General features: G+C 42.5%; 1 protein-coding gene across 1 annotated transcript in view; it reads right to left on the bottom strand.

Moving 5' to 3' along the window:
• Positions 1–135: 135 nt before the first annotated feature.
• The window catches only part of KCNH3 (potassium voltage-gated channel subfamily H member 3), a 66082-nt gene continuing 49545 nt past the window's right edge, over positions 136–16672 (bottom strand). The window contains exons 9-16 of the mRNA XM_063444736.1: positions 16269–16532; positions 14297–14496; positions 10278–10527; positions 9227–9444; positions 8158–8417; positions 7885–7970; positions 4809–4870; positions 136–747 (exon numbers count right to left, since the gene is read on the bottom strand). Coding sequence (XP_063300806.1) covers positions 250–747; positions 4809–4870; positions 7885–7970; positions 8158–8417; positions 9227–9444; positions 10278–10527; positions 14297–14496; positions 16269–16532 — 1838 coding nt within the window. The 3' untranslated portion in view covers positions 136–249. The remainder of the gene's footprint in view (positions 748–4808; positions 4871–7884; positions 7971–8157; positions 8418–9226; positions 9445–10277; positions 10528–14296; positions 14497–16268; positions 16533–16672) is intronic.

The following is a 16672-nucleotide window of genomic DNA, read 5'->3' as shown; positions in this document are numbered from 1 at the left end:
ACACTTGTGTGTGTGTGTGTGTAGAATTGTTTTTTTCTTTATCAAAAGGCTCATTCTTATACAGATCCAAAATTCAGCAATAAAATGTAAAAAAGGAAAAAAATACCCCAACAAACTTTTTAAAAGACATTTCTGAAATAGTGTTATATTAGTACAAATTTCATTCTCTACTGCTTGTGGCCATTTTGATTATCATCCCTGAAGCTCACATAGTCTTTGTGGAGAGAGGAATATGGATATTCTACTTTATTATACCCCAGTTCCTTCCTCCCTAGGCCAGCAGCCTGGGTCATTGTCACCACCTCCTTTGTAGGGAAGAATGAATTGCATTTCCAGGGAGTGGGCATCAGAGGTGGCAGAGTCTCTCTTGATCGCTACATCAGGTGTCTCATCTATGTCCATTGTTGATGAGCCTGACTGACTCTTGTCTCTCTGCTCGTGTCCTGTGCAATGCAGCCATAGAGGGGTAGGGGGTGCCCAAAGCCAGGAAAAATGTCCCTCTGTGCATGTAGAAGAGTTATGTATATAACAGAGCTGAGAAGGCTTTTCTAACCTTTGAGGGTGGTAAAGTGGGGGGCAGGTACTTGTTCCATCTACTGGAGATTGTGGACTGTTACCACAATGTGTGTGCAAGTCTCCATGGAAGCACGGTGAAGGATTGCAAGGCATAAGAGACAAATGTACTGCTTGACGGAGAGAATGCAAGCCTTCCCTCAGCTCCTGCACTTGGCATGAAAGGTCAGACACCTGTGGAAAGGTGAGAAGGTTTAATTAGTTTAAGAGATACATACTTTGTGTTATTTGTAATCCCCAACTTTCTCTAAGTCTACATTCAGATAGGCTTTAGGTAGCCTATGACTTTTATATAGTTTTGTATTTTATATTCTTAGTCATTTCCATGGATGTATAAATTAAAATACTATAGAAACATTTAATTAATAAATATATATATATTTTATAATATATAATGCAGCTCTTAAAGGATGCTGTAAGCTAAAATTGCTTTCAATATTAGAAGCATTAATGTTTTATTTTTATGAATTAACAAAAATGCAAAATGAGTAAACAAAAGAAAAATCTAATATTCGATATTACCACCCATTTGCCTTCAAAACGGTATTAATTATTGGTGCATAATCTGACCACTTTCCAAGATGACCATTATTTAAGAGCTCCTGCACTGTTTCACTATAATCAGCACGAGTAACCTGCATAACCCGAGTTCCCTGAAGTCTGATAACACCCATTTGTGTTGCTAGCATGAGAACTCCCTGCAAGACTTCCAAAACCACAGCAGACGGCATGTGGTGGAGTGGTGGAGACATTTGCCACCTCGTGGGTCTCCCAACAAGCCGCTCAAGATGCTGACCGCACAAGCCCATCATCACCTGTCTCTGGAGAGGCAAGAAGACATGAGCTGGATCCTGAACACAGTAGCCAAAGTTAAAGCCTGCCTGGCAGGTGAGAAAGCATATAAGCTCCAATTCGCACAGGTTCTTTGCATGCCTTGGAGTGGAGGGGGATCCACAGAGTCTAGCTACCCCTGCCTGCTACACTCACCTTGCCTACACTTCCCAGAGAATGACTTGAAGTAGGAAACAGGGCAGCAAGCAAGACATGAGTAGACAGCCGGACTACCAGAACTGTTATCTGACTATGGTCGGATAGCAGCGTTTGGAAGGCCGCTATGACCCAAGTCAAATCTCACTTAATGCCCAACAGGACACCAGATAAGTTGGTACCCAAAAATATATTGCAATACCCAGACTGCACTCCCAACCAGCACATGATGCTGCTTTTATTGTGTTACTTCCAGAGCGACGCAGTTGCCATTTGCCAATAGTAAGGCCATGCAACTCAACTATCATTAAAAACACAGGAACAGGAGTGCAGAATAGAGTTGAGCGAACCCGAACTTTATGTTTTTTGTACCCTGAACACGGACATATCACTGTATGTTCGGGTTGGATTTCGACGATTTAATGACGCGTTTTGAAAGGCTGCAGGGCAGCCAATCAACAAGTGTTTGACTCGTGTGCCTGTGGCTGCTCACTGTTAAAAAATATTTTTTTTTAATTCCCCCCTCCTGAGCCCCCACCCGCGATGTGCGAGTGGGGGCGTTTAAACTAAAGGGGGCCATAAATAAAAATTGGGTGGACGACCTACTGTCCTCCCCTCGGGCCCCCACCCCTACACGGCGGGTGGGGACCCTAAATAACAATAAGGGGGAACCTAATGTCCTCCCCCCGGCCCCACCCCTGCGCGGTGTGTGGGGGCCCTAAATAACAATAAGAGGGGACCTATTGTCCTCCCCCCAGCCCCTGAGCGGTGGGGTCCATAAATAAAAATTGGGGGGGCTAATGTCCTCGCTCCCCGGTCCCCACCCCTGTGTGGCGGGTGGGGGCCATAAATAAAAATTGGGGGGGCCTAATGTCCTCCCCCCGACCCCCACCCCTGTGCGGCAGGTGGGGGCCCTAAATAACAATAAGGGGGACCTAATGTCCTCCCCCCTGGCCCCCACCCCTGTGCAGGGGCCATAAATAAAAATTCCCCCCTCCCCCAGGTGACTAGTGGTCCCCAAACCCCTCGTCACCCCCTCCCCCAAAATAAATTACCACTACCTACCCCCCTCATCCTAAAAATAATGAGGGGAGAACCTTGTCTAAATACCTGTAAAAAAAATAGACTTACCATTTGATGTCTTCATTCTTCTAAAATCTTATTTTTCCAGCCCCCCAAAAAGGCCAAATAAAAATTCAGAATAACGGACGCACTTTAAAAAAAATAAAAATAATAATCCTTCTTCACCCATGGAGGGCTCCATGCAGACTGAGCTCTGCTGGGCGGGGGAAGCCCCACCCTGCAATTAGGCTCTGAGCACTCTGATTGGTGGGTTTAAGCCATCCAATCAGAGTGCTCTGACAGGTAATTCTCTACATTTACCTGTCACAGCACTCTGATTGGTTGGCTTGAAATCCACCAATCAGAGTGCTCTGTGTCATTTTACACAGCGTGGGAAAGTTCTTTGGAGCACTCTGATTGGCTGCTTTGGGGACCCCTAGTCACCTGGGGGGGGGATTTTTATTTATGGCCCCCACCGACCGCACAGGGGTGGGGGCCGGGGGGAGGACATTAGGTCCACCCCCCCCTGTTGTTATTTAGGGCCCCCACCCGCCGTGCAGGGGTGGGGGCCTGGGGGGGAGGACATTAGGTCCGTCCCCCCAATTTTTATTTATGGCCCTCACCCACCGCTCAGGGGTGGAGGCCGGGGGGAGGACAATAGGCACCACCCCCCATTGTTATTTAGCGCCCCCTACCGCGCAGGGGTGGGAGTCAAGGGGGAGGACATTAGGTGTCCCCCCCATTTTTATTTATGGCCCCCACCCACCGCTCAGGGGTGAGGGCCTGGGGTGGGGAGTCAAGGGGTGGGAGTCAAGGGGGAGGACATTAGGTCCCCCCCCCATTTTTATTTATGGCCCCCACCCACCGCTCAGGGGTGGGGGCCGGGGGTGGGGAGGACATTAGGTCCCCCCCCTTATTGTTATTTAGGGCCCACTCCCGCCGCGCAGGGGTGGGGGCCGGGGGAGAGGATGACATTAGGTCCCCCTTATTGTTATTTAGGGCCCCCACCTGCCGCGTAAGGGGTGGGGGCCAGGGGGGAGGACATTAGGTCCCCCCTTTATTGTTATTTAGGGCCCCCACCTGCCGTGCAGGGGTGGGGGTCCCCGCACTCCAATTTTTATTTATGGCCCCCACCCACTGCTCAGGGGTAGGCGAGAGGACATTAGGTCCATCCCCTCAATTTTTATTTATGGTCCCCACCCACCGCTCAGGGGTGGGGGCCGGGGGAGAGGACATTAGGTCCGTCCCCCTAATTTTTTTTAGGGCCCCCACCCGCCACACAGGGGTGGGGGCTGAGGGGGAGGACAGTAGTTTTCGTAAATTTAGGTTTGTGCACGGAGCTGTAAAATATGGCATCTGAGCTGTAGCTGTGCTAGGCCCCGCCCCCACAACCAAATTTGTTAATTATATTCAGTGGGGGAAAAAAAATGTCAAGCTTTCCTGGAAGTCATGGTATGGCTCCCAACAGAACCCTGATTTTAACATCACAGGGTCTGTTTGGGATTGTAGAAGATGCTGAAGCAACTGAGACTGCCTAAATTTTCAGATGAACTGTGATTAGTTCTGATGTTTGGAACAATCTACCAGGTGAGTTCCTTACAAAACTGTGTGCAAGTGTACCTAGAATAATTGATACCGTTTTGAAGGAAAGAGTAAAATATTACTTTAATTTAGATATGTCTTCTGTTCACATTTCTGTTTATGAAAACATTCTTATCATGTATCTATCAAACTATAAAAACACATTTATCTACCCTTCTGCAATTCCTTATTGACTGAGCTGCTAATCGGACTACATACTTATTAATACTATTACTATTATTACTTATTACCATTTCCTGTCCTAATGTGTTTTACACCCCACCTCCTATAGACTGTAAGCTCGTTTGAGCAGGGCCCTCTTCCACCTATTGTCCCTGTAAGTTTTATTGTAATTGTCCTATTTATAGTTAAATCCCCCTTTCATAATATTGTAAAGGGCTACGGAATCTGTTGGCGCTATATAAATGGCAATAATAAATAAAATAAATAAATTCCTCTCACCTGTCCCTCGCTATATTTGAGTATTTTAGAAAGGGTAGTAGGTATTGTAAAAAGAATCATGCCCAATTTAATAATAGTAATTCTGTCTAACTTATTTTAGAGTAATTTCTTAGCATACAGATCTCATCAAGATTAGAACTTACAGCCTGGCTAAGTCGATCCATACTTTCGGTAGCTCTAGGTTCTGCGTTCAGAAACAAATGATCTGCAAAGGAACAAATAAAAATGTGTTTAGCTTTGATTCTTCACAACCGTTCCTGAATAAATGAAAACTGCCAACAGAAAAAGTAAAGGCCTAAAGAAATGATTTTCCGTTAGTATTTGTAAAATTGCCTGGAATATTGTTGAGAGATATAGGAATGAAGGGATTGGTCTGCACCAAAACAGCATGGCAACAACCTAGAAAGTAAAGGGGAGAAAAGTAAAATAAAAAAAAATATGGATTTAATAGAAGAAAGTGTTAAGGTTCTGCTTATTGGTATATCAGGATGCTACAACAAGATCTACAAAATTTGTAAGAAAAAAACAAATACACTCTCTAGTGGTAGCATTAAAAAGAGGCTGAAAAACCCAGGTTAAAAAAAAAAGGCGTTTGGAGTCAAGATGGAATTGTTTCCCTTTTTGTGGCTTAACTGGAAATGGCTACAATTGTTTTGCCTTCTTATGGATCAACAGTGTAAAAGAACATGACAATTCTCTTAAATGTAGTGACACCCCAATATCTAAATATCAGCAAACATGATACAAATGAACCATTTAGACCATAATATGTTACCTTAATGTACTAGCAGAGAGCGTGGAGACCACAGCCCCACTGTTTCAGCCTGACGCATTGTTATATTTATATATTGTAGACAGTTTGGGGTGTCACTGGATTTAGGAGAATTATTGCATGTGTTTTTATGTTCCTGTGACACACTGTATAAGTACTCTTCTAGTTTTTTTGTACTAATAAAAACTTTTGTGTGATGGCCATGGTGTGATATGGTTTTTGCATGTAAAATGCTAATGCAAGGAGCCTGAGTAACAATAGAAGATTACGCCATAACTAATTCATTTAAATGAGCATACATTGTTTAGAATGATAAGAAAAGTGAGTTGGATATGTTCACCTTTTTAAAACTGTAGCCCTGTTTTAAAGGGACACTATAGTCACTAGAACAACTACAGTTTAATGTAGTTGTTCTGGTAAGTATAGCATGTCCCTGCAGGCTTTTTTGAAGCAAACATTGTGTTTTCAGAGAAAAGGATGTGTTTACATAACAACCTAAGGACACCTCTAGTGCCCACTCCTCATATTGTGATTGGCCGAGATCAGCACCAGCAGACTGGAATAAAGGGAGGGAAGGCGGGGGGAGGGGGGGGGGGACACAGTGGGTTGGATAGAATTTTTCACACTATAGGGTCAGGAATACATGTTTGTGTTCCTGATCTTATAGTGTTCCTTTTATGTAAATCGCAAATGATGAAACAAATGAATATGAGGAGGCCTTATAGGTAAACATATTTTTGGGAGATAAGAGGAGCAATATCTTAGTTGTAGATATATGTTACAAACATCAACTATTATGATGAGCAAGATAAACTGTAAAGTCCAAATGTGCAGCCTTTTCAGTTTGTGCTAAAGCTTTAAATAATTTAAGATTTTAAATTCCCAGGCATTGACAGGGACTGAGGGACTAGCTGTTCAACTAGGGGAAGTGTAACCTATTAAATGACACCTTTATATCTCAGCTAGAAATAACAAATAGATTTTTGTCAAACATGTAAGTAAGGGAGCGCTTGGGAAATAGTGACTATAATATGGCGCTATTTAAAAATCAGGGGGTTGGCAAGGAAGCTGTGTAATTACTGTGCTCTTCCTGCTCAGGAACCCTGTTCACTCTGTAGTGATGCTTGAACCGAAATGTGAAGTCACTGACGTTAACATCATTACAGGGTGCAGACTGAAGCTATGCCAACAAAGCACAGTGAACCCAGCAGCATCCACTGGACAACAGGAAGAATTTCCAATCCAGCTCTCCCAAGCACAAGTAGAGAGGTTGTGCATCTTAAAATGAATAATCAAGTAAATAAAAAGTGACAGACAACACACCACACAACGATGTCATGTAGCAGTTGGTTGCTAAGGCCAGTAAGATATAGTGATCCATAAACTGTTAATTAATGAAACAAAAATATAATCTTGCCTATGTATAAATCGATAGTGAGATAGTTTCCAAAATATTAAATAAATAAAAAATTTTAAGAAGGATGTTATGGAACTAGAAAGAGTGCAGAGGTGTCTACAAAATTAATTAGTTATGAATAAATGCAAAAAAAAATAACGACCTGGTTTACAAAGTACAAACAGCGCAATAGACCTATACGATGAACAATTGTTCTTAACAGTAAATACAGTAAAGATGTGGAATTATCTGCCTAAAGAGGTTGTTTTATCAGATACTGTACAGGTTTTCAAATAACCTCTGGATTCTGTTTTGAAAAAACAAAATATTCAAGAAAATAATAGTTAATACAGTGGGCTTATTGATCCACAGAGAAATCTGACTGCACATTTCCCCACATTTTTGTCAAAATCATCACGTTGTTTTGGATGAACAGCAGTATTAGAGATGTGTGAAAGACTTTAACAAATGTAAAAATAAATGTTTTGAGTATCCATTCAACTTAAACATTTAAAGGGACACAAAGTAATAAACCATTAGAGCTTGCTGCAGTGTATATGTTGTCTATAGTGTTATAATGCCATCCCCTGTTTAACTATCACACTATTTAGGAGTGAGCTATAGTGGTTTATGTTGCTTAGAGTGTCCTTTAAAGTTATTGGATAAGACCAGTATCTCAACTGTGCAGCAAAAAGGCTCAAATGCCCTTACAATTTGTTCCCAACCTTTACCAAAGTCCTATTATTTTTAAGGTGGTGAATAGTACAAGAACTAAATGTTGATAGCCTAGAATTATATAGACCTGTTACTCTCTATGGAACCAACTTCTATAATTCTGCTCCGTCATGCAAAGTAATTTATATGTGTTTCCTTGGTGCTTGTTGGTGCAATGTTGAAGTCTACTCCTGCCCCAGTCTCACTACCACCTCTCTACCAGTCAATCTGGTGGTTCCTTGGTTGATTAGAGTATTAGAATTATTTTATGCCTTAATGATCAGTCATAAGCCATGGTTAGCATGCGAAATAATGTTTTGGGTTTGCATCTTCTTACCTGGAGAAGCTTGAAGAGCACTGAAGTTCGGAAAGTTGAACTTTTGTTGAGTTGAGTTAGAATTTTCTTCTATCCCATCTACCACCCTAAGGAAAACATTGGTGTATGCTGATTTTACTCCAGTACAAAGAACAGAGAACAAACAATGTTAGGTTTAGCCTTGGAATGTTGAACCCATGATGTTGCCAGACTCAAATTCCTGTAGGAATGGGAGTAGTCAAGCAACTTATCAGGAACCACATTTCAACACCCCCTAGCTTTAAGAACCATTACCTGGGACTGAGTTCTGGTGGTTTGGAGTAGGGAACACATGGTATCTGCAGTTTTGTAGCAATCAGCCGACGCGGTGTGCTTTTAGGTGTTACTTCTGCAGATTTGTGCTGGGGGCTGCAGTGAGAAAACCGAGATGGGGAAAGGTGGAGATGTGAAGATTTCTTTGGAGTAAGTAGAGAAGTGCTGAGACCTGAGAATACGTGTGAGTCTTTATCCCGGGAAGATACATTCCTTGGTGACTCTTGAGTGTAGGCATCTGTCTAAAAAAAAAAAAATGAATATGCTTCTGCCTATCATACATTTAGACTATCACAGTGATATGTAATTGACTTGAGTATCAGACTCAGAAGTTACAATCAGATTTAATTTACATGTTTTATGTGACATTAAAGGGGCACTATAGGCATCCAGACCACTTCAGGTCATTGTATTTTTTTTTAAAACTGCAATAATTAGCTCTGTGGGTTAACTCCACCTCTACTGGCTGTCTACCAGACAGCCGCTAGAGGGACTCCCAGGTCATCAGGCGACTTTTGGTTGCCTAGCTGATGCTGGATGTTCTCACGCTATGCACGAGGACATCCAGCGCCACCGGAATCACCATATGAAAGCATTGTATACGGCTTTCCTATGGGGAAATCCAAATGCAAGCTGGTCCCTACCACCCACTAGTGGGCAGTTTGGAATTTCAGGTGGGCGGTGGTGGGTTCTGCAGAAAACGCCCAGTGTGCCTCAATGATCAAAGATCTCTCTCACCAGTCCACTGGCACTTAGTTCCAGTAGAGAGAGAGAATAGACTTGGCTGTGTGTTTCTCCTGTGAGCAGGCTGGTCGGAGCATTGCCACGCGTTACCACACACTGCCCCCCTCACAAACGCACTGCCCCCTCAGATGCATGCAGCAACCCTCACACACACACACACACACAGCACCTCACAGACAAACGTAGAAAAAAAATAGACAAATTTAAGTACATATTTAAAAAAAACAACCCTTTTACCATCAACAAAGGTACGGTGGGCGGTAGGTATTAAAAGGTTGACTACCCCTGCTTTACAGAGTTTTCTCACCTCGGGCTCACATCTACTGCCTCCCAGGTTGTAGCTGAGCTGGTTTGTGATCTGACATGTGAATTTCTGAGCATATTCCGGATACAGTGATAACGTGTCACGAAGTCCCTTTAAACTGATGCCTTGAAGGTCACAGTATGTAAGTCCTTTGACATCTGCATTTGCTTTAATCACTGTATCCACAGGAGAGACCTCGCAGCCAATCAAGTCACCCTTCCCTACAGAGAAGTAAAAACACCTTTATTCTATTACTTGAGATGAGACATAAATATCAACTTTTCAAAGATCCCAAACAACATTGTATTGAAATGAGCAGAATACTGAATTCACTAATTGTACAAGTTTCCATGGTTAGTGAATTATTTTGTCAGTTATACTATACCAGGAAAATCAATGTGTCTAAGGTCAATTGTGTGCAATCTGTCATACTCCCATCATGTAGAGGAAATACACTTTAGTGGATTAACCAGCACAAGTACAGTTTGCTGTTTAACCCATCTCTCCAGTATTCTGCATCAAGTGGATCGTCATCATCTTCCTCTCCATTATATCTAGTGTCAGTCTAAATATTCCTTTTTTTTATTGCACCATTATTGTTTTTAACATGGATATTGGATAAAAATGCAGGTTGTGCATTCCCTCTAAAAGGGAAAAGATCAGGAATGCTCATTTTCTTCTACGTTTCGTATTGTAGTAGCAGTTTTTTTCATTCAATATTGATCCATATGCTAATTGACTAGGAAATCACGATATCTTCCAGCATGTCGAAGGAACAGTGAATGAGTAAGGGAAGGCTATCTGTGCCATCTATGGAAGAGGCTATTAACTCCATTCTGTACTGACTGACTGAAGGCTGCTTCAAACTGCACTTCAAGGGGACTTCTATTGTTCATTCAGCTGATAGCTGAATGCTATTTCTTACTAGAAATTCAATGTTAAAGATCTGTCTTGTGCATCGGTTTACACAGCGCAACCTCCAGGTGGACCAACATTTTATTAAATGATTAGATCTGGTTTAGAACCTAAAATATATTGTGGGTTTCCTTCACACCTAGTATTGCCAATACAACACCATCCTTGAGGACTTCCATGGATCCTGAGCACACACAGTATAAAGCTTCCAATGCATCGCCCTGTCGGATCAGGTACTCTCCAGGGGTACAGAATGAAGGTCTGATATTTAGGGACAGTGATCGCAGACAGCCACGACTTGCCATGGCAAACAGCGGCATCTGCAGAAACTCCTTGTTGAGATGCATAGCAATGTCAGCGCGCAGTTCATCTGGAAGACTATGCAAAAGCTGCAGGTGTGACAGAGGAAAAAAAAACAAAAAAACAATGAAGATTCAAGGGGAATGAATGAAACTGCAGCAAAAAACTATATATTGTCATATCTGTTTTTATGTCAAATTTCTATTGTCATGCTTATTTTTTTTTTTTTTTTGCATATTCTGGTGTTTTACATTATCTTTTCATATGTAGGGTCATGCACTAAATAGTCATGAAATATGAAGAATGTGATGATTGATGAAGGGGTGGTAACAAAAATGAAGAAAAGCGGTTTGAGCGGTTATGCACAAGTAGGAAACACGTGGAACATGGAGTTTCACTCCTATATGGGACCCTGAGGGAGACAATGGATAACAGCCCCCTAGGATACATGGGCAAATGGGAACGGGAAACGGGCACACAACTCACGGATTACGGATTACTAACCCATAAATGTTCCATCAGCTCGAAAATTCAAGAGACCAGCTACAAGTTGCTGTCCCGGTGGTACCATACACCCGATACCCAGAGACACTTTGACGACAACAACGAGGGCCAATGCTGGAGATGCGGCTCAGCTTTGGGAACGAACCTACATATCTGGTGGTCGTGCCCGCGCATAGCGGCATACTGGCAGCTGATACATACAAAAATCCCCCTATTACCCATGACGATGCTCTTGCACCACACATCAACCCCCACACAGACATACAAACACTCTCTGACAATTCACCTACTGAACGCCGCAAAAGCGCTGATACCCCTACACTGGAAAAAAACATCGACACCCACTTTCAGACAATGGGTAGATAAGGTCGAAGCGACATACGACATGGAGATATCGACGGCCTCCCTGCAGGGACGCTCGGACAAATGTGCATTGAAGTGGTTCCCGTGGAGGCAATATATCTCTACGGGAAGAGCTTAGACACTGGGGACGGCCGCCGAGCTCGGGGGCCGGGACCAGAGCGAACAAATGTGCAGACATGGACCAGGCACAGCCGGGACTCGAGACTAGCAAACGCCTGGGGGGACCAAACACGGGCAGCGAACCCACACCCGCACCAATAAATACCCTACCCTTTTTTCCCACCCCCTTTCCTTTTACCTCCTACTGGACACCCCCCCCCCCCCCCTCACCCTATGTGGATGGAGAGGAGATAAGACTGGCCTTGCCTTAACTAGACAACGCTCAGACAGACTGATGAAACCGAAGCAGGACAAACCGAACACCCGCCGAAAAGACTGGACCCGACACCTGACACATAGAAAAGGTCGCGCTAACGTGACTGGTGAGGAACAACACTAGGGGACAAGATAACAAGTAACTCTCCAGAGATAGGCACCCGGACATACACGAGACTTAACAAGACACTCGCTAACGTGACACGTAGCTCTATTAACACACGACAAGTTGAGGGAGTCTGACACCTCCCCCATCAGAGTGCGCTTGACCCCGCATGCTCCACAGGACACATAGACTAGACTCTGACCAGGTCAAACCCAGACAACCCCTTGCAGATAGAGAACTCCTACAGACCGATTAGTCACAAAGAATGGGAAAACAGGGTGACAATCCACCCAAACCGAGAGAGGAGCTAAACCGATGATTCGGGGGGAGGGGGAGTAGACCACGTAGACCACGTGAAACAGACCACAGATGGCAGAAGCTGCGAACAAACAAGACACTGCCTGAGTTAAGTTTAACCTTAGTTAAGACACACTAAGCAAACCCAACTGTAGCGGGATGTGCTTCCCTATCGAGACGAGCTGGCAAACTTATAGTTCATACGATTCCTTTTGCAAACCGCTGTACTGAACATGTCATGTATACAATGCATATCAGTTGCTACCCTGTAAAACTCAATAGATTTTGATTGACAAAGAAAAGAAATATAAATGCAAGCAGTTATACATGTGCATACGTATTAATGTTGAAAGCCAACGCAAATATATGAATACCTGCTGATATATTACCCATTCTTGCTTTATGTTCAGTCTAGGTTAAGCGACTTACAAAATAATATAAAAAATGAGGCATTGATAACATGGAAATGTAACTAACGGTGTTATCGCTATATTAACCCTACTCTGTGAAAATTCTTGCATTTCCCTTCCTTTTTTTATTCTGAACCCTTCATACGTGCCTTAATAAAGAAAGATTGACAAAAAAAATGAAGAAAAGTAGGCATTATTGGCAGCTTAAGCAAAATACAATGCTTTGCATTTTGTGAAAGGCACAAATGACAGAGCATATTGCAAAGTTTATCATTTTGCATCTAAAGGCATTTTTAGTTAAATGTAGTCTTTATAACATAAAGGGGGAACTGCTGAATACTGTTTGAAAAACACAGAATCAACCCAGCAGTGAATGAAAAGTGAAGAAAATTCCTCTTGTTTGACACTTTAAAGGGACACTATAATCACCAAAACAACTTTAGCTTAATGAAGCAGTGTTGGTGTATAGATCATGCCCCTGCAGTCTCACTGCTCAATTCTCTGCCATGCCCCTCTGCCAGTCCTTACATTGGCTCCCTGTATCCTATAGAAGTCAATTCAAAGTGCTAACCCATACATTTAAAGCACTGAACAATTCCAGCCCCTCTTATATCTCTTCACTGATCCATAGGTATGCCCCTCCTCGTACCCTCCGCTCTGCCCGTGACCACCTCCTAACCGCTGCTCGCACCCGTACGGCCAACTCGCGCTTGCAGGGCCTCTCGCGGGTGGCTCCTCTCCTATGGAATAGCCTGCCTACCGCCATCAGACTCTCCCCTAGTCTTCAATCATTTAAGAAAGGCCTTAAAACCCATCTCTTCAGGAAAGCGTATGGCCTCCCAGAGTAATCTCTACCTTACATACCTGTCTCTTGCTCTCTCCTATGGGACAGTGCTTTGCTCTCTCCTCCAGCTCTGCTTCACTCCTACTTGATATTTCCTGTCCTAATGTTTCTAATACCCCACCTCCTTTGTCTGTAAGCTCGTTTGAGCAGGGTCCTTTTCAAACTATTGTTCCTGTAAGTTTTCTTGTAATTGTCCTATTTATTGTTACATGCCCCCCTCTCAAAATATTGTAAAGCGCTACGGAATCTGTTGGCGCTATATAAATGGCAATAATAATAATAATAATAATAATAATAATAATAATGTAGGAGTTAAATTACTTTATTTATGCAGCCCTAGTCACACCTCCCAGCCTTCCTAAACACTTCCTGTAAAGTGAGACCTAATGTTTAAACTCACTTTATTGCACATTATGTTTAATTTAGAATTTCTTATCTTGTGCACTGTTAATAGCTTGCTAGACCTTGCAGGAGACTTCTGTGTGTAATAAAAGTTTAATTTACAGAGCAGGAGATAAACATTTCTAAAGTTAGTAACCATCAGATTAAAAGTTAACCTTTTTTTCCCCCTGCAGGCTGTGTGAGTCACAGCCAGGAGAGATGTAACTAGGGCTGCGCAAACAGAAACAAAACTTATTTAACTCCTAAATGGCAGAGAATTGAACAGGGAGACTTCAGAGACATCAGTTATACAGCCAAACTGCTTCATTAAGCCAACGTTGTTTTGGTGCCTCTAGTGTCACATTAAACCAGCAAAGTTTTGAGCTTCCAAAGATCTTTTTCAAGTTTTGCTTATTTAAAGTTAAAAATAAGGGGATATTCTTCATTTTACAAGGAGTGATCAATTAATTACTTTATGTATATTTATACTCAATAGCACTTTGAGGCGGGACCCAATGGCATATACCCTTGCTGAACATTGCAATCGTATGTGCATTAAACTGCATGATGGAACTTACCTCATTTGTGTCAATTCCATTGTTTACTGCCCATGTGGTCTGCACGTATTCTAGCATGCGTTGTTTAAGGGGCTTGGGAATCCCATGGATGCGGATGTAATCTCGCAAATCACGAGTACGGCTGTGATAAAGAAAGCGTCTTGCATACAGGCGTTGAATAATGGCCGTCACATTTCCAAACACCAGGGCATGCATCAAGGCTGCAAATGAAAGGTGGTGATCATTTTTCCAAAATAGAAACAATAGTATTTAAAATAAAAGGCTAAACTGCAGACTGAAACTGCTTTCAGACTCATAAGTCACCTTGGACTTTGACCTTGTTTTCTAAAGTAGCTGGCAATAGCACATGTTTATAAGTTGATTTTGGAGTTATAAGAAATGATATATATATATTTTTTTAACCTTTCAGGCATAAGTTCTAGCTATAAATACACAGATTGAGAATCCCGCCACCAAATGTACACACTCCCACGCACACGTATGCACATAAAGTCTCCATGGAAATGGCCCACTCTTGGCCCACACATGCAAAGATAGAAAAATCTGCATAAGCAAAGAACTGAAAACCACTAATTAATGAAAAGACGTGTGAAGAAAGAGTATGGGAGAGAGATTCTGCTGAAACGAGGAAATAATAAAGTAGAGAGAGTGGAAAATATGGCCTGATACATACTACAACCACTCACCCCCCCAAAAAAAGGAACAATATAGTTGAAGGACAACACATCAGAATTTACACAAGGTTTTGTCACACTGTGTACTTCAGGCAAGTACATCACATTTCTGTCAACAACTCTGTCATGCTATTCATTTGATCTATTTTATATAAAAACAGCCAAAAATATGTAAAATTTGTAAAATGCTTTCCTACGGGGAGGGCCTAATACACCTGTGGCAATCGCCATGCATGTGCCTCCCCATTGCCGGGTGACGTCGGAGGAAGCGGAGCACCGACCCAGCACTGAGGGATATCACAGGTTTGAATTCCTAACACTATAGATTCCCTTTAACGCACCTCTAGCACTAAACTCAATAATCTTAAAAACACCCCCTGTATTCAAATGCTAAATTTAACACCACTCTAATCCTAAACAGTCCTTATACTACAACTTTAACCCATCTCAAGCTGTTAGTTTTCTTAACACTAAATACCCTTTGTAATCTAACTCTGTTAACTCTTCGCTAACAGTAACCCAGCCCTTTACCCTAACCATTTCTAACATTAACTTTAAAGGAACACTATAGGCACCCAGACTACTTTAGCTCATTGGAGTGGTCTGGATGGACTGTCCCATGTCACCTAACCTTGCAAAGCGAATTATTGCAGTTTTTAAGAAACTGCCATAATAAGCTTTGTTGGTTAACTCCACCTCTAGTGGATGTCTACCAGACAGCTACTATAGGGACTTCCGGACTATTAGGAGACTTTTGGTCACCTAACGGATGCTGGATGTCCTCACGCTATGCATGGGGACTTCCAGCGTCACCCAAAACCCCATAGGAAAGCATTGTAAAATGCTTTCCTATGGGGAAATCCTAATGCGAGTAAGGCCATTGCCGTGCATGCACATTAATCCTCCCCTGCCTGATGACTTCGGCCAGGGAGAAGCAAAGGCAGACCCGCGAAAGAGGGGGAAACTATAGTGTCAGAAAAAGAACGTTGTTCTCCTGGCAATATAATTTCTCTTTAAGCCTACATGCCTTTACACAACTGCATAAACTCACTACACTCACAGATGCAAATACAATACACTACAAGTAGGAATATGCACTTACCTACATGTATACATATGCAGTTGTCAAATATGAATATGTTTTTTAGATGGGTTTAGGCCTGCAATGTCCAGTTAATAAATTAACTACACTTATCCATATTTGGGGTTGGGGAGCAGGAGGCGCCTTAAATATTTGTGCCTACAGCACCCAATATGTAAATCCATGCCTGCAACTAATAGGTAGTTTATCCTCTTACCTCCAATCATCATGATGCATATAGAGAAGATTTTTTCTGTGTCTGTGTTCGCAGAGACGTTTCCAAAACCCACACTAGTCAAACTGCTGAGTGCAAAGTACAGGGACGTTATATAAGAGCTCCGAGAAGAGGGTCCCCCTAATAAAACCACGCTCGTTCCATTGGAAGCCGACTCATTGTTCTGAAGTGTTGCTTCCCGACTTCCGTTTCTCCTTCCCATGTAATACGGTGTTTCCAAACGTCGAGCTAGCTCTTGTAGCCAACCTGTGAAAATTATGGAAAGCTGTAGGTGTGGCTAGTAATATATTTAGAAAAAACCCTCAAAACAATATTTTTAGCTAGGGAGCAAGAATTATCTAAAAACATGCCCAGTTAGCATGAAAAAAAATTAACTTCCACATTAG

The sequence above is a fragment of the Pelobates fuscus genome, chromosome 1 (assembly GCF_036172605.1).
Source record: "Pelobates fuscus isolate aPelFus1 chromosome 1, aPelFus1.pri, whole genome shotgun sequence".
Lineage (NCBI taxonomy): Eukaryota > Metazoa > Chordata > Amphibia > Anura > Pelobatidae > Pelobates > Pelobates fuscus.
This window is presented reverse-complemented; position numbering and strand designations above follow the sequence as displayed.